This window comes from Dermacentor variabilis, chromosome 9, assembly GCF_050947875.1.
Source record: "Dermacentor variabilis isolate Ectoservices chromosome 9, ASM5094787v1, whole genome shotgun sequence".
Classification (NCBI taxonomy): Eukaryota; Metazoa; Arthropoda; class Arachnida; order Ixodida; family Ixodidae; genus Dermacentor; species Dermacentor variabilis.
In genome coordinates, this window is record NC_134576.1 from 64,922,073 (window position 1) to 64,940,398 (window position 18,326).

General features: G+C 48.7%; 1 protein-coding gene across 1 annotated transcript in view; it reads right to left on the reverse strand.

Moving 5' to 3' along the window:
* Positions 1–18,326, reverse strand: part of LOC142592761 (uncharacterized) — a 205,765-nt gene that overhangs the window by 74,672 nt on the left and 112,767 nt on the right. Inside the window, exons 13-14 of the mRNA XM_075704421.1 lie at positions 16,818–16,901; positions 12,706–12,812 (exon numbers count right to left, since the gene is read on the reverse strand). Of these exons, the coding sequence (XP_075560536.1) occupies positions 12,706–12,812; positions 16,818–16,901 (191 nt within the window). The remainder of the gene's footprint in view (positions 1–12,705; positions 12,813–16,817; positions 16,902–18,326) is intronic.

An 18,326-nucleotide genomic window follows, 5' to 3' on the forward strand; every position in this document is an offset into this window, starting at 1 on the left:
ATCCTGCTTAATAGTCGCAATGTACCTTAATACACCCTGACCCACCTCTATCAGACCTAACCCAGCTCCATAGTCCCTAATCCAACTTAATCTACCCTAATCCATCCTTACCGGTCTTAATTCTCCTTTATCAACCCCAATTCACCTTAATCCACATTAATCGACCTTAATATTCCTTTATCCACCTTAATTCTCCCCAATTCTGGTTCATGCACCCTAATCGGTCTGAATACCCTTTCATCAACCCTTCACTATAATCGGCTTTAATCCTACTCCACCCACCTTAATCTTTATTCATGCATCCTAATCCTTCTTAATGCACTCTAATTCACCTTAATCTTCTTTAATACCCTCTAATCAACCTTAATCCTCCCTAACCCACCTTATTGGAATCACTAATGATTCATTAACTTGGGTAATCATTCTCTTCTACAGGGGTGGACATGGTTTGGATCACCTCTTGCCTTCCTTGGGTTACGTGATGCTTACAGTTTACAACGCAACCTTGAAACAGATCTAAAGGCTTTCGCCTTAAAATTTAAAAAAAAGAAACTCAATGTTGACTAGCTAACGCTCATCACCTGCAATACCACGGGTATACTTGCCACTAATTTTTTTCAGGGCGCAACGCAGAACCTATAATGCTGCACTTCCGACTGAATAACAACAGTTAGCGACGTGCCAGGTGATCGAGCTGCCCCAGAATATTAAGCATACTGAGGACAACCGCAACAAAAACGTTGGTGAGCAGACCGGACGAATGAAAAAAAAAATGCAGGATCACGGGATGCTTTGCTACGAGCTATAAGAAAGACGCCTCAGCTCGCAAACAACGCTGTTCTTTGTCGGAACAAAGTTCTTTCGGCCAATGTCATGCAGCCACTGCTTCTTGAGCAAGCAGTCACGCTTAAAGCCCCTCAATTTTTCAAAAGTAGCGCCATTCTTAGATCTTTCCGCCACCCCGCTCACCCTGGCGCGTCCTCCTCCACGCCTGCTGTCGCCCCGGCCTCCTCCGCTCTCCCATTGGCCAATCTGTGTCACGTGGAAGCAGGCGCCGCGCTTTTGTATATTTTTTTTTCTTTCCAGCGCGTGCCGACCTCCATTGTTGGGCCTGCGCGACGAAAGTACGTCAGGCGGACTGACGGAGTGCGTTAGCGTAATATAATGTGCAGGGCCGAGAACTTAATTGCGATGCCATGCTGCTGCGCCTTCGGCTGCCGCAACAGACACAGCGAGGGCAAAAAGCTTTTTGTTTTGCCGTCCGGCGGGCGCAACGCAAAAAGAAGTGTGTATTCGCACGATCAGGCGGGCTGACTTCGAGGAAGTGGCTGTTGCGTTTCGCCTGCGACACGTGGTTTTGCCGGCGCGACTGCGGCGGGGCGGCAGACATTTTTGGCCCGATCGTCGTCACCGCAACGCTCATCGCCAGGTGTTTCCAGGCGCGACTGCGGCGATGCGACCGCAAAGGATCACCCTCTCATTCCAGTCATTGTGCCCGAACCAGGCGATGCGAAAGCAGGGATCATCCTCTCATTACAGTCATTGTGCCCGACCGGCAGCGCTACGACAGGGTGCTACGAGATCGTGCTCGACATGGTGCTACGGCAGCGCTACGACAGGGTGCTACGAGATCGTGCTCGACATGGTGCTACGGCATCGCTACGACAGTGTGCGTCACCATTAGCCCATTGTACATTCACGTGCTCGTCTTTGAGGGGTTCCTTCTTGCCCTCAACTGCGAGAGTATAAAAACAGCTGCCCCCGGACGCCAAAAGGAGGGCTCCGATTTCTTCTGTTGAGTAAAGTGCTCTCCCGTCTCTCTACTTCGGTCAACCTGACCGCCAACTCTTTGCGATGTTAAAATAAACAAGTTGTTTTGTTGTTACCAGTCGACTCATGCTTTGCCGGGACCTTCGGATGCTTCCAGTTGTACCCCAGGCCGCCAGGCCAACGCTACCCTTGGGGCTTGCGACCCAGGTACAACCACGGGCGTCAGCGCCGAGTTCCCAACAGATCGTACCAGCGGGGCGATCCAAACATCTGGTTGGCAGCGGTGAGATCGCCTCCGACTTCAAACAACTGTCTGCCAGCGGTGAGATCGCGACAACGGAGGCCAGCAGCGAAGAGATGCAGTTGACTGTATGCTGAACAGCTCAACAACGATCCGGGAGCAGTGCAACGAGCCCTGTGTGACGACTGGTTGCCTGCAGCGGAACGACTGCGCGGAATTCCTGCCTGCGAGGTTTGGTGAGTGCGGGACTTTCTTCTTCTGAGCTTTGCCAGGCTTTTTGTTAGTGTCAGAAACAGAGCTGGTAATTGTGGTTGTCGTTGCTGCCGGGTTAGTTTGCGGCAAGACAATAGTAAGCAGTAGAGAAAGCAGCATTCAGAGCAGCCATGGATTTGAAGTCGTTGCGCAAACCGAAATTGTTGGAGCTTGCAAGAGAGTTGGGTCTGGATGTCTCAGACAAACTAAGAAAACCTGAACTGATAAAAGCTATTCTTGAGTTAGAGGCTGAGGATGACGAGCTGTCGGAATGCCTTGAGACCATTGAAGAGTGGGAGACTGCAAAAAGACAGGAGCGCGAACTTAAAGAGCAAAAAGAAAAAGAAGAGCGCGAACTTAAAGAACAGAAAGAAAAAGAAGAGCGTGAACGTAAAGAACAGAAAGAGCGAGAGCAACAAGAGCGTGACCGTCAACACGCTTTGGAAATGAAGCGTCTTGAGGTAGAGATGGAACGCGCTCGTAATGGAAGTCAGGCACACGGTGCAGGAGAACGCGTATTGTTCAAAATGACTGACCTGATGCGGCCGTTTAAGCTTGGAGAGGACATTGGTTTGTTCCTGGTTAACTTTGAGCGAACGTGCGAGAAGCAGGGGTTCTCTCGGGAAACGTGGCCACAGCGCTTGCTCACTTTGTTACCCGGCGAGGCGGCCGACGTAGTCGCTCGCTTGGATAGAGAGGAAGCAGAGGATTTCGACAAAGTAAAATCGAGTCTGCTAAAAAAGTACCGGCTGTCTGCGGAGGCGTTCCGTCGGAAGTTTCGGGAAAATGAGAAAGGCAAAAGTGAGTCATATACAGAGTTTGCGTATAGGCTTATGTCGAACATGCAGGAGTGGCTCAAAGAAGAGAAAGCGTTTGGTGACCACGATAAAGTTCTGCAGTGCTTCGGGCTAGAACAGTTTTATAGTCGGTTACCGGAGAACGTGCGATACTGGGTCTTGGATAGGCCAGACGTTTGTACGGTGGCTAAAGCCGCTGAGCTAGCCGAGGAGTTTGTGACGCGTCGGGCTCGCGGAGCTAAGGACGGTCAAAAGGGTGAATTTGGCTCGAAGTTTGAGAGGCCGAAGTTCACACCCATGAGAGCAAAGGGGAACACGCGTAGTGCGGATGCGAGTGGAAGCAGTGCGACCGAACCTAAGGAGACGGCAGCAGCCGAAGCCGAACGCAGAAAGCGGTTCGAGATGAGGCAAGCGCGCGTTTGTTATACGTGCCAGAAGCCGGGTCACTTTTCGGCGCAGTGTCCGGAAACAACACCAAAAGTTGTGTTTTTTTCAATAGGCAGCACTGACGAGAACATGAAGCTTCTCGAGCCTTACATGCGAGACCTCCTCGTGAACGGGAAAGAGTGCCGAGTGCTTCGCGATTCCGCAGCTACGATGGATGTAATTCACCCGTCTTACGTAGAACCCCATATGTTCACGGGCGAGTGCGCATGGATCAAGCAAGCCGTGGAAGCTCATAGCGTGTGTCTGCCAGTAGCAAAGGTGCTTATTGAAGGACCTTTCGGAGCGCTTGAGACGGAGGCGGCAGTGTCATCTATGCTGCCCCCCCAGTACCCGTACCTATTTTCAAACAGGTCCGATCACCTCCTGCGCGAGAAGGGGCTTTTGTTTGGTGAAGCTAGTGTTCAGGCCTTAACCAGATCGAAGGTTCGGGAGCTCGCTGCAAAGGCGGTAGTTGCGGGGCCGACGTTATCAAACAACGAAAAAGGGTCAGAGGCGCAGCAAGCTGATATTCCGAGCACGCCCGAACTGAATAAACTTGAGTCTGTAACGTTAAAGGCGCCAGATACTGGAGAGGAAACGCCCGACGCGGGAAAGTTAGAAGAGCTATCTACTGATTTGCTCATCGCGCCTACGTCAGACGGACTTGATAGGTTGCTAAAAGTCAGCCGGACGGCTTTGATAGCCGAGCAAAAAAAGGATGGCAGCCTGGAAAACGTGCGCTGCAATGTCAAAGAAGGTATCGCCAGGAAAACTGCGCGTTTTGTGGAAAGAGGTGGAGTCCTGTACCGGAAGTATCTAGACCGCAGAGGAGTGGAGTTCGATCAGCTGATCGTGCCTCAATGCTATCGTCAGGATCTGTTGCGCTTGTCACACGGGGGTTCGTGGTCCGGACACCTTGGAGTTAAGAAAACTAAGGACCGTCTCTTGCAAGAGTACTATGGGCCAGGGTGTTTTCGGGACGCAGACCATTTCGTGAGGACATGTGACACTTGTCAGCGGGTGGGCAAACCAGGGGACAAATCGAGGGCGCCGTTGAAATTGGTACCTATCATTACGGAGCCTTTTAGACGGCTCGTTATTGATACTGTGGGACCTCTGCCGGTAACAGCCACGGGGTACAGACACATTTTGACTGTGATCTGCCCAGCGACAAAGTTCCCTGAAGCAGTGCCGCTTAAAGAACTCAGCTCAGTTGAGATAGTTAATGCACTACTGTCCATATTTGCGCGAGTTTGTTTTCCTGCAGAAATTCAATCAGATCAGGGCACAGTGTTTACTAGCGCTTTGACGACAACTTTTCTCGAAAGGTGTGGGGTAAAACTGCTACACAGCTCAGTGTACCACCCACAGTCGAATTCCGTTGAGAAGCTCCACTCCGTCATGAAGCGCGTGTTGAGAGCCTTGTGTTTTGAACATCAAACTGACTGGGAGCTGTGTCTGCCTGGGGTGATGTTTGCTTTAAGGACCGCGCCGCATGCGGCTACGGGGTTTTCGCCAGCTGAACTGGTGTACGGTCGCTCGCTTCGATCTCCGCTTCGCATGCTTCGAGAATCATGGGAAGGTAGGGGCGACGACCCAGTCGTGGTGGAGTACGTGCTTAAGCTCCTCGAACGCTTAAGAAGGGCACAGGAGTTGTCAGGTGAAGCAATGACAAAGGCCCAGCAGAGGGCCAAGGTTTATTATGATCGGACAGCCAGGGCCCGTCGTTTTGAGGTTGGCGATGAGGTCATGATATTGCGCACATCGCTAAACAACAAACTAGACGTGCAGTGGGAGGGCCCAGCACGAATTGTTCAGAAACTGTCGGACGTTAACTACGTGGTAAGTCTGCCAGGAAAGCGGAAAGCACAGCAAGTTTACCACTGTAATCTGCTCAAACCTTATAGACAAAGGGAAGCAGTGGTGTGCATGATGGTAAACGTTCCTGAAGAGCTTCCGGTCGAGCTTCCGGGACTAGGCTCAGTGACGAACAGGGAAGACACCGGTCAAGTCATTATTGACCTTATCAGTAAAGCACCGCTGTCGCCCGAGCAGAAAACCGAACTACACCAGCTATTACAAGAGTTTCAAGGTCTGTTCTCTGAGAGGCCTGGTAGGACTTCTGTACTTACTCATGATATAGAACTTACCTCCCCAGAGCCAGTACGATCCAAGGCGTATCGGGTGTCACCCCGCCAGAGCGATATTATGGAGGCGGAGGTAAAGAAAATGCTACAGCTCGGTGTTATTGAGGCAGGTGAGAGTGATTATACCTCCCCTTTGATTTTAGTTGAGGTACCGGGCAAGGAACCTCGTCCTTGCGTCGACTACCGCAGGCTTAATTCCATCACTAAGGATCAAATTTATCCGATCCCTAACGTCGAGGAGCGCCTTGAGAAAGTTAGTAGCGCTCAGTTTGTTTCCACCCTAGATCTTGTCAGGGGTTATTGGCAGGTTCCACTTACAGAAGAGGCTAGTAGGTATGCGGCGTTCATTTCACCAATGGGAACATTCCGTCCTAAAGTGTTGAGTTTTGGTTTGAAGAACGCGCCATACTGTTTTTCAAGCCTCATGGATAAAGTGTTGCGGGGACAGCAAGAATTCGCTTTACCGTATCTAGACGACGTAGCGATATTCTCCGCATCCTGGTCTGAGCATATGGCACACTTGCGGGCAGTGCTAACCCGCCTGCGCGAAGCGGGCTTGACAGTAAAGGCTCCTAAGTGCCAGTTAGCACAGGCCGAGGTTGTCTACCTCGGTCACGTGATTGGTCAGGGTCGTCGCCGCCCCTCTGAAATAAAAGTGGCCGCTGTGCGAGACTTTCCGCAACCGCGCACAAAGACCGATATTCGGTCGTTCTTGGGTGTCGCCGGCTACTATCAGAGGTACATCCCTAGGTACTCTGATATCGCGGCTCCCCTGACGGATGCTCTAAGAAAGACAGAGCCCCAAACAGTCGTCTGGGACGAGACAAAGGAAAGAGCGTTTAACGCCCTAAAGAGTGCCCTAACAAGCCAGCCTGTGCTACGATCGCCAGACTATACAAAAGGGTTCATCGTTCAGTGCGATGCTAGTGAGCGAGGCATGGGCGTTGTACTGTGCCAACGGGAAAATGAAGAAGTAGAACACCCCTTCCTGTATGCTAGTCGTAAGCTGACCAGTCGTGAGCAGGCGTATAGCGCCACCGAGAAAGAGTGTGCGTGTCTCGTGTGGGCCGTTCAGAAATTGTCATGCTATCTAGCCGGCTCGAGGTTTATCATTGAGACGGATCACTGCCCTCTCCAATGGCTGCAGACCATCTCTCCCAAAAATGGCCGCCTCCTGCGCTGGAGCCTCGCTTTACAACAATATTCCTTTGAGGTGCGTTACAAAAAGGGGAGTCTCAACGGTAACGCCGATGGCTTAAGTCGAAGCCCCTAACGTAGGAATCAGCCTCAAAAATTGTTTGTTACTGATGTTTTTCTTCCTGAGGCAGGATTTTTTTTAACATATTGCTTTTGTTTAGTGTTTCAAAGTGATGATATGCTTTCTAGTGCAATTTTCCAATTTGTGGACGCGTTCTGAGTGATGCTAGACTACTGTAAGGAACTAGGCAGTGGTATAAAAAGGGGAAAGAGCCTGGCAGGGCTTAGTGAGGGTTGTGCCGTGCTTGCTGACTGAGCGGTTGAGTTTCAGCGTAGTTCTAACGCTTGCCGGGAACGAGAACAAAAATGTGAACTCTCCCGAAGTCACTTTGCAGTGTCCCGTGCGAACCTGAACTAGAGAACGAGGCCTTCTCTGTGCGCTGCGCTCAAGAAACGTCGAGGGACGCCCGACTTCGGTTATGAGCATCATCGAGCGACATCCCTCCGGACAGCGGATGCAGTCCCCTGTCCATCGGGATCTCCTTCCCCCGGCGGGGCGGTCTGTTGCGTTTCGCCTGCGACACGTGGTTTTGCCGGCGCGACTGCGGCGGGGCGGCAGACATTTTTGGCCCGATCGTCGTCACCGCAACGCTCATCGCCAGGTGTTTCCAGGCGCGACTGCGGCGATGCGACCGCAAAGGATCACCCTCTCATTCCAGTCATTGTGCCCGAACCAGGCGATGCGAAAGCAGGGATCATCCTCTCATTACAGTCATTGTGCCCGACCGGCAGCGCTACGACAGGGTGCTACGAGATCGTGCTCGACATGGTGCTACGGCAGCGCTACGACAGGGTGCTACGAGATCGTGCTCGACATGGTGCTACGGCATCGCTACGACAGTGTGCGTCACCATTAGCCCATTGTACATTCACGTGCTCGTCTTTTGAGGGGTTCCTTCTTGCCCTCAACTGCGAGAGTATAAAAACAGCTGCCCCCGGACGCCAAAAGGAGGGCTCCGATTTCTTCTGTTGAGTAAAGTGCTCTCCCGTCTCTCTACTTCGGTCAACCTGACCGCCAACTCTTTGCGATGTTAAAATAAACAAGTTGTTTTGTTGTTACCAGTTGACTCACGCTTTGCCGGGACCTTCGGATGCTTCCAGTTGTACCCCAGGCCGCCAGGCCAACGCTACCCTTGGGGCTTGCGACCCAGGTACAACCACGGGCGTCAGCGCCGAGTTCCCAACAGATCGTACCAGCGGTGCGATCCAAACATGGCAAAGAACGCACGGCTTAGTGAGTAAGGGCCACGGCTACTCACAACCTCTTATTTCGAGCCTAGTTCACGCCTTCCGCTTCGAAAAAGTGTGTGTTCATGCTCTGCGTGGTTTTTAGCGCGTTGCTTGACTTTTTTTTGTGGAATGTGCTCTCTTTTTTTCATGTAGTTTCGTCTTGCGGTGAAATGCACGCATCTGCAGCTGGCCTGTGACATAAAAGCGACTTTATTCAGGGTGTGTTTTGAGCTCCACCAGAAGTTAGCACATTCTCGACGCTTTTGCAAGGCTCAGTATGACTTACGATGCAGTCTAATTTTAGCTTCGAATGTACGCTCGCATGTATTGATTTGGTTTGCGGTGATTAACGTTTTTAACGTTCCGAAGCGACTAAAGCTAGGATGCAGGTCGTAGTGGATGGCTCCGGATAACTTTATCTAGCTTGCCTGGGGATGTTTAACGTGCACTTTGATCGTAGAGTCGTACGTGGGCCGGTAAATTCCTCGATGGCGTTTCATAATACTCGCGCGGGCGCGCTAGCGCTGCTTTAGAAGTTGGCGCCTCGGCGCGATTGTATTTCTTCAATAAATTTTATTTACTAGTTGTAACACCTTGTCATTATTTTGTATTATTGACGGCGCCTCCAGGGCACCAAAGCGGCACCGGGAACACCAAAGCTAGAAGCAGGGCTGGATGGGGCTCGCCGTAGACTGTGCATGCCAAGGGGGTATAAGATCGCGGACAGCCAATTTTGCATGTGAACACTCCCTGCGACGCCTGCATTATTGTAATGTCACTAGCTCTTCAGAGGCCTCCGTTAGCCATTACATGTGCCCTCCTGGAGCAGTACTTGTTCACACAGCCGCACACAGCCATCCCGGCTGTGTGCGGTCAGCAATCTCTCACGCACCGGCCGAACAAAAGTATCCTGCACGTATACGTAAATGAACCTACGAAACCACGTACACATACTTTTACGCTGTCAACACCTGAAACTTTGGTAATTACGCGCGTGTTTGAGTACACCGCGAGCTTGCGTCGTGTTTCAGCAACACGAACTCTCAACGTCGCGCGCTTTACGCTTTAAATACGCCTTGAATAATGGTCCTTTTCTCTATTTCTTCCGCAATTCCAACATGAAATTCTAAAGGCCAGTTACCGACTGACGAAGAAAGATCTCGATTGAAAAAACTGTTCCGCAGGGCTCGAACGAACTTTTCTGCGGATTTCCTCCCGTAGCGTGTTAGCCGTCGTCTGCTACGGCAAGCCCACCACCGGCGGCGCCACCGTCGAGGCCACGCCGAGCGGAGGAGGAGGGAAGTGAATGGCGCTACTTTGGGAGATTCAGGGGCTTTAGTCACGCTTTCCTTGTGGTATCATAAAAACCGCATAACCATCTTCAGGCTTCTTGCGGCAGTTATATGCGCAACAGCCCGGCATAGCGCTAGCAAATAGAGCAGAAAACACAGCGCACAACGTTCGCTACGCCGAGCTAAAGCGCCGAGCCAGCCGTGCTCAGGAGGAATATGGTGGGAACGAAAAAGAAAAACACAAGCAAAACTCAAGATCCGCGCGTGTCCAAGGGCAATTGCAGGGAGACCAATCGTCGTGCAGGAAAACGGGGGCAAAACTGGTTGCCGCGGAGAACGCGCGACGGGCGAGGAGGAGGCGAGGAAGAGGCGAGGAGGTCGCGCGGTGGCGGTAGAGTTCAAAGATTGTCGCTACTTTCAAATTATCAAGGGATTTTAGATGCGCCGACGTGAAAACGCCGCATGCGGGGCAAACTTCAACTTGCGGGAGTACGCCTCTCCCATCTGTCGTTCGCAACGCCGTGATTGCCTCTTGCACTGTGTGTATTTGTGTACGTTTCGTACCGCACGCGGTGTGTGCCTACGTGGGTGCGCGTGGACGTTTTATTCAAAGGATGACGTACACGCTCCTATTTGCCTTTAAGAAGATCGGTACGGTTGACGATTATTGCAGTGTCGTTTCCAATTACCTGCTCAGCATCACTCACATGGCTAAGCAGACGCTGCCCTTACGACGCATTGCAGTGCGATGATGCAGTGCCTGCAAGACTGCCGAGGTTTCGACTGAACCAAAGGCTTTCTCGTAATCAATGAAAGCTATACATAGACGTCCGCACGCCATGTTTCATCCTAGAAGCGGCGGAAACCTGCACCCGTTGAAGCTGAAATCGTTCCGCCAGGGGATAAACGAGCGCTAGCATTATTCTGCAGAAAACTAAGTAATACTTAACAGTCTCGGAAGAAAACAGCAGTTTACGAAAGGTAGCGAGGCACTGGAAGTGGTAAGGGAATACATCTACTTAGGGCAGGTAGTAATCATGGACCGGGATCATGAAACTGAAATAATCAGAATAAGAATTGGCTGCGGTGCGTTTGGCAGACATTCTCAGATCATGAACAGCAGGTTGTCATTACCCCTCAAGAGAAAAGTGCAGAACAGCTGTGTCTTACCAGTACTCACCTACGGGGCCCTAACCTGGAGGCTTACGGGAAGGCCTTTGCTTAAATTGAGGACGACTCAACGAGCTATGGAAAGAAGAATGATGGGTATAACGTTAAGGCGGATAAGAAGAGAGCTGATTGGGTGAGGGAACAAGCGCGAGGTAATGACATCTTAGTGAAATCCGGCCCTGCAGTGGGCGCAGCCAGGCTGATGATGATGACCAGGGCTGATCCTCGCTCTCTGACGCCCGTCTCCTAATCTGCCGGACCGGATTACCTGCGGCAGCCCGTCAGTGACGTCGTTTGCCTTACAATACCACGGAACGAGGCAAGCCTATTTACTACTTAGAGAGGACTTCCCTCTGCTATTTTTCTTTATGGCTTGTAGCAATAAACGTTGTTGCAGTTGACGCCACTGGTTGCCTTCTTGGTTGGAACCCGACGTAGCTACTATTCCCGCGCTCCGGAGCGACTGTGTGGGGCTAGATCCGGAACTCGCCTTCAGGCCTAGCCGCAGGCAGAGTGGAACCTCTACGATGCGCCACAATTCAGCAGAGCGACTAAGTGTTGCGTATTGCCAGCATGGGCGAGCAAACGAAGAGGGTGCTTAGCGAGGGGCGCCGCCAATAATGCAATGCAGTTGGCTTGCCTTGCAGTCCATGAGCGAGTGCTCAACGAATTCAATAAAGGAGCTGGAATAGTTGTGCTCAATCAACATTCTGACACGAACTTGGGTCATTGCGTATGTGCCACGTGGTATGGGGCGCTGAGTAATGAACATCATTGACGCCTACTTGGGTAGCAAGGTCTCTGCCACTGGCTATGGGCAGCTTGTCAAAAATTCATTTGCAATTGTGTATGCGGGGTTCTCGAGGGAAAAGTTTTTAAGTCACCTTTGGCCACTGTGTTCATCTCAATAGGTATTTGGTGGCTAATAATAACTATTCGCCAACGTTGCTTTCAAGGGTGTGACAATACAAAGCACATTATCACTAAATGCGCTCTGACCCTATCATATACTGCTGATAGCAACAAAGTCGCCAATCGTCTCGAAAGGATTGATGCATGGTTAGTTCCGATCATATATTCTAAATAACTACAACGTGTTCCATATAAGCTTAAGAATTTTCATTTTGCTAATGCGTCAACAGAATTGCAATATTTATGCGTCGACAGGAAAGGGATAAGACCTACCGCTTCTAATGTTATTGAGCATTGCTTAAGTATACATTTTCCTCAATGCAGACGGTGACATTACTTCTATTTCAGTATAAAAAAATGGGACTATTACGCTAAGAGAAATGGAATGTAGTCTAACTGATCAGTTAATAATGGCAAAATCAAGACATCCACCAAATCGTAGCAATTACTACAACGCGAACTCATACGGGTTCCTCGAAACAATTGATGTCTAATTTTCGCTGTGTTAATTACTTCTCTCCAGCTCGCTGATATCCGCAGTTACTGCGTGAAACTCATGCCTTTGCTTCAAGTTGATCAATTCGACTTCGCCCAGCGATCTGCTAGCCGCCTGATTAGATGAGATGATAGAGCAGCTGCCCCGGAAATGCGGTAGTCTCGGGCAAGAGCCCCGGACCAGGACGAAGTTTTCTTTACCTGGGAGGCTTTTCTTTCGTGAAACCCGTGTAGGTTTCCTTTGTCGCAATTGCTACAATTGAGTGGATGTCTCATTTTCTCTATTAATTCTCTCCAGCTTGCGGGTTTCCGCAGATCTATTACGTAAGTGACCAGGCAGAAAGCACGACGATTTCAAATGTCAATGACCACTCGCAAAAGTCCAGCGTAACAGCATGAATGAAATGTAATTAAATAGATCTGTTAATGTTTTCACAATGCTTAAAGGTAACGTATCACTACCAAAGTTCGAAATGTATAATACAGTACCGCGAAGTAAGAGATATAGTTGGATAATCTTATTCCGACATCAGGTGATAAAAGGAGGAACAAGTGAAAATGCCCAAGCCTTGAAGGAAGCAGGACAACAATGTGTGCAAAGATATTAAATCGAATCGCCTATACATAAAAACAGACACTGAGCAGATCTTTTCCATCATATCTGTAATAAAGCTGTGAGCCAATTTCTAAGTGAGTGTGATAATATATTTTCTTACGTAAAATTCAAAAGTTGGAATTGTCGGTTTAGCGCGGCTGTCCATGAGATGTAGTGGGCACTGAAAATCGCGAAGGTGTTGATCTTCTTCAACTTTCCATAATTCACCTGAAAGTACAGACATGTATTAATATTATCCATCGACTGAATAGTATATTATGCGTTGATGAAATAGCAACAACAAATGAATAGGGGCGTTATAACGTCAAAAATATTCCGAAATTTTCCATTTCCAATTCTGCAATCAGCCCTCCACAATTAGTCAAAAACATATTGGACCCTCCCCCTTTCGCCTGTCTGTCACGCGACGTCACGAAAACCGCCTTAACTCGCAAACTGATATTATGTGTGCACACTGATCATGCATGACTAGACCGAACAAAAAAGACTGTGGCATGCTGCGCGAGCGTATTTCGTTGCACGCTCTACAGACTCCACACAGAAGTCTACTACGTGAGTGGAGCACTGGGTCACCGGGCTGACTCGTGTCCCAACCCGGGAAGCAAGTGTTTATAGACCCGCAAGGCAGGGTGTTAGGGGTATGACACCCCTCAGCCAACTACCCGTGGTATTATTGGCGAATAATGGGCAGAAAATTTTGTGAGTGGTCTCAGTCAAGATCCTAGGCCTGTTCCTAGACGCGAGGGGCAGTAATGCCAGAACTAATACCCACGTTACAACCAAGACGGAGAATATGCTGACATTAATCGCTAGGAGTCCAACCGAAAGAAGGGGTTAAGTGATGACGACCTCCTTCGGATATATCGCGCGTTCCTCATGAGCCACATTAACTATGTGGCGTCGGCTCTAGCATGGACCAAAACGGAAGGTCCAAGTAAAAACACACTCGTGCGCAAGAGCAAGAAAGTTCTAGGTTTGCCCATTGCCACGAGCTCCGACAGGCTAGATCAACTCGGGATGCTGAATAACATAGACGAGATCATAGAGGCGCATGTCACTGCCCAGGTGGTAAGGACTTCGGTAATGACAAAGCACACGAAAACTGGTTAGTCGCTTTAACTCATGCGTTACTCCATGGAAAGTGATGTGACTAAGCTATCCTACTGAGCCAAGGCCAAGGCAGGCGAATCCTTGAGGTTGCTATGACTCCTAGGATAATGGAGGACCGGTGCATAACACTGACACGGGGGCGACATATCTGGTGAGGCCCTTACTGCTAAACGTACATCCCCAGAATAACGACAGTAAAGGTAAAGCCCGGGCACGAGCCATCTTGAAAAAAGTTAGGGATGACATAGCATCCGCGGTCTTTGTCGATGCGGCGCAGTACAGCAAGAGGCGAATGTTCGCGTTGTCGGTTATATATATGGGCGGGGGGTACGTCGGTCCCCCGCCGTGGTAAGAGCGGCCACCGCGGGTATCGCAGAGCAAATCGCGGTTGCACTAGCCTTGTGTGACCTAAAGCGTTTCTACATTTACACCCACTCGAGAGACGCAGTCAGCTTTCAAATCGGGTAACGTCGCTCGAGAGGCGGCCACGAGGGCTTCCACCGGTTCTCATTATATCACGTGGTTCATCGCACGCATGGGGACTAACGTTCTCGACGGCTTCCCAAGCCTCAACGAGCTGGTTCACGACCGTGCACGAGAACTCAGGCGCCACAACGGTCTGGAGGCTCCGGAGGGGCAGGAAGGAACTCACCAGAACGATTGACTTCTAACATTTAATGGAATTACTAAACATTACCAACTTGGCAGGAAAGCTTATCCTCTTCCTCACCCAAAGCTCAGTAGAGGTCATTCAGCTACTCTTTGAATGTTGCAGACGGAATCTTTCTGATCGCGGGGCTTCTTCAGTATGATATACCCGAATGTGGACCCTGGTTGTCCCGACTGTAGTGAAACCTTTTGCTCTATGGATCGCATGCTCTGGCGATGTCCCGCGTTGCCTAACGACCTACTCTTCAGCGAAGCCGGATGGGAGGAGGTCATTAGAAACACGGTACTCCGAATGTAAACTCAGGCTATCCAGAAGGCCCAGGAAAGGCCGGAGCATCACAGTGTTCTGTGCAGTACGTAGGCGCGGCCAGCGGTTACAACTGGCTCTCGTTAGGGTGTCCTGAGGATAGCTCCGCGGTATCAAATAGTTCATTGCCTGTCTGATTCGGCAGCTTTTCGCCTTAACCCACTGCTACTGGTCGAAAAGGTTTTGCGCAACACACACATCACCAGTCTGTCTCTTGACTTGACGAAACCGCGAAAACCCATTGCGTCGAAGTGACGTGTACGCGTTAAAGATACAATAATATTACGGACAAACAGATTTTTTTCTGAATAGCCAAAGACTGCGCCGTTCCGAAAGGAATAGAAGATGGTTGCCGCCGATCGCACAAGCTACTCGGACCTGTCGGAGAGCACGGGTTTATTTGTGTGTAAGAAAACTGTGTGACTGTGTAACGTTAACGATCCAATTAGGCACGTATACGACATTGCTCTGCCAACCATTCTTTGCTGAGGATCCGGTTTAGCGAAATTTTTAACTGTACGTTGCACGCCGCCGCAATTTTATACAAGCCACTGCAAGCTAAGCAAGGGAAAGTAAACCAATCGCAGCCTCCGACACCACCCTCTTCATCCGGTTATCTGTTTTAAATGCGCTGGCTCGGCCCCATCAAAACCCTCTCCACTTGATCGTACTTCTCGCATCTTGACAGCTAATTTGGTAAGAAAAGCCGCTTAATGTATGCAATGTTATTCGTTTTGAAAGCAAGCAAAAATCATCTTCTATAAACGAGGAGAAGGTTTTAGTAGGTTGCTCAGGCAACGCTGCCGGTCATACCGCCTGATACTTGCGTCGGCGGTTACGTAAATTTGGACTTCAGAAAATGGTAATAAACGCACATTCGAATAGTTTCATGTTATAGGGTCCCAGACCTACATAAAATAATTTATGTAGAATAGAACTTTCTGATGGAATTTCATATTTCAGTGATACTCTTCATAATAAACAAACGCGTACAGTACTAGAGTATGAGTGCTGTGAAACGAGTGAAGGGTTCTCCGCGATTTCCCTAGGATTATTTACTGATAAGGGCACAGCTTTAGTGCGATTGGACTTCGGTAATGACAAAGCACACGAAAACTGGTTAGTCGGAGTTATGCGTTATTCCATGGAAAGTGATGTGACTAAGCTATCCTAATATTTCATGACTTTACTGCGTTTACACTGTTAATGCTTGCCAAGAAAAAATCCATATTAGGATACAGTAATCAATGGCGTATTGGGGACAGAACACGAGAAAACTGGAGAGATGAATATGCGGAAAATGGCAATGCCTTTTACGCAGATCGTTTTTACCTGTTAACGTTCAAGTCAAGATAACGTGCAAGAGAATAGCAGTGTTAATCCAGTTTAGTCATCCCTAATCCGGTTCAATCCATCATAATTCTCCTCGATCTATTATAATCATCCAAATTCATTTTAACCAAGCTTAATTGAGCCTAATTCAACTTATCTTTAATACGCCTTAATCCGCCCTAACCCACATCATTCATATCGCTCATCACTCTTGAATTAACTGTTGTAATCATTAGTCATCTCTTATACATGGCTGGATATGATTTCGTTTGCTTATGGCTTTCCTTGGGTCACGTGATATTTTCTATAATTCACAGTCGGCATTTAGCATGGAGGCCGCCATCGCAACAACGTGACATTTTCAGATGCCATTCCGCGAAAGGCACGCTTGTAGGTGCTGCAACGTTTCGACTGTTGTCGCTAATTGTTCAGTCCGATTACGTGCGTGTACACTAGTACATGCGTACACTAGTACACTCTAGTACATGGGTTAGCACCAGCAATGGCGCTGTAGTAGTTTTCAACAATCGAAGACTTTGCTGCCCACAATCGTAGTGCTTTCTTCATTTGAATCGGCGAGCCGTACAGCTTTGTCATCGATAAGTTGTTATGACGGTGAATAGATTTAAATTATTGTACGTATCAATGATAGGCCGCAAAACTGCGGTTTATTGTATACTCAATTTCAATCGTTTCCCTGGAAATCTAATGTAAGGATACTTAGAAAACCATTCCCGATGTTGTGTTGCGACAGCCAACAAACACTGAAATATATAGCTAATATTTGTCCTTACCAATGCACGGATCGTAGCATTATCTACAAGGACGACCGTGAACGCTTTTTTGCATTCCTGCCACACGCTCGATTCCATGCATGTCTGAAAAAAAAAAACCGAACTATCTGTGAAGCCCGCTACACAATCCTCGACCGTGAGTTGTATGTTTAATGTTGAATGCCACCTAGTATTTAGGAGTCAGTGCTATTCTCCACATAAGTGCGCATTTATTCTCCAAAGACGCAATCAGAAATTTCGAATCGGGTAACCACGCTCGAGAGACGGCACCAATTCTAGAGAAGAAGGCTTGCCCCGGTTCTCAATATATCACGTGGTTCCCCGCACACATGGGGACGAAATTTCTCGAGGGCTTGCAAAACGAACCCGCGCTGGCCCACAACCGTGCGTGAGAACTCCCGCGCCGCGACGCTTTGGAAGCTCTGGAGTGGCACGGAGTCTACGTCTATCCCGCCATGCGATATATATATATATATATATATATATATATATATATATATATATATATATATATATATATATATATATATATATATATATATATATGTATATATATATATATGTGCGCGTTGTTTATCTTAATATCGCCATCAATGATTTTGTTCCCGACTGTTCAGCACAATTTCTGGACTTAGTTGCTGGCTGAAACCCAAACCCTGCTAGAGCGGTACACAAACTTCTTTGATAGTCAGGTGTGGATATGGCGTTTTTTTTTTTTTCATTTCACGGAATAATAGAAAAGTGAAGGTGCCAATCGTACTGATGGGCGACTTGGACGACTACGTGCGTATTGCAGAAGAACGAGAAGTATGTGCGAATTTGCAAAGAAGGACGAAAGTTTTCGTACAGTTAAGGTAAATACTGGTCCCAAGGAACTAAATATTAATAAAAGAATTAAACGGTAATCGTCAATGCAATTTCAGCCTTCCTGCTACATGAAAATCTCGTACGCAGCCCTCAGTCACATTTCTGCGAAGCAAGGAAAGAAGAAAAAAATGGCAGGCGACCAGAATATTTCAATTAGCTGTCTCTTAGTGGCACTCGCACCTCGGCGTTGGCGTCCTTTAGCTTAGCTTTAGCGAACGCAACGCACGAGCCGTACTCGGAGGCAACTGTTTTTTACTAGACAGCTTTTATCATGCCAGCTTCTTGTGTGTGACGTAACTAGTGACGTAAATGCTACGGCTTTGTACTTCCGGGTTTTCAGGAATTTACGCGAAGTCGTAGTCAGGTGGCGGGTCTCTATAGTTACGATTATGTACTTTGGTCTGCGTTAATCGGTGATTTCTAATAAGTTCGAATTATTCCGGGCTCTTAAGTAACTGAAACTTAAGTAACTTGCGCTCTGATATCATACATATGATGAAACCCATCCATTTTGTACTGTACTGACTTATTTTTTTCTTTATTTTGTCTTTCATCCCGGGTCGTCTCAGTCATTTCTCATTCAAATTATTCTATACACTTAAGTAACTGGTCTATGAGGAGGCGCATGAATTATGTGATGTG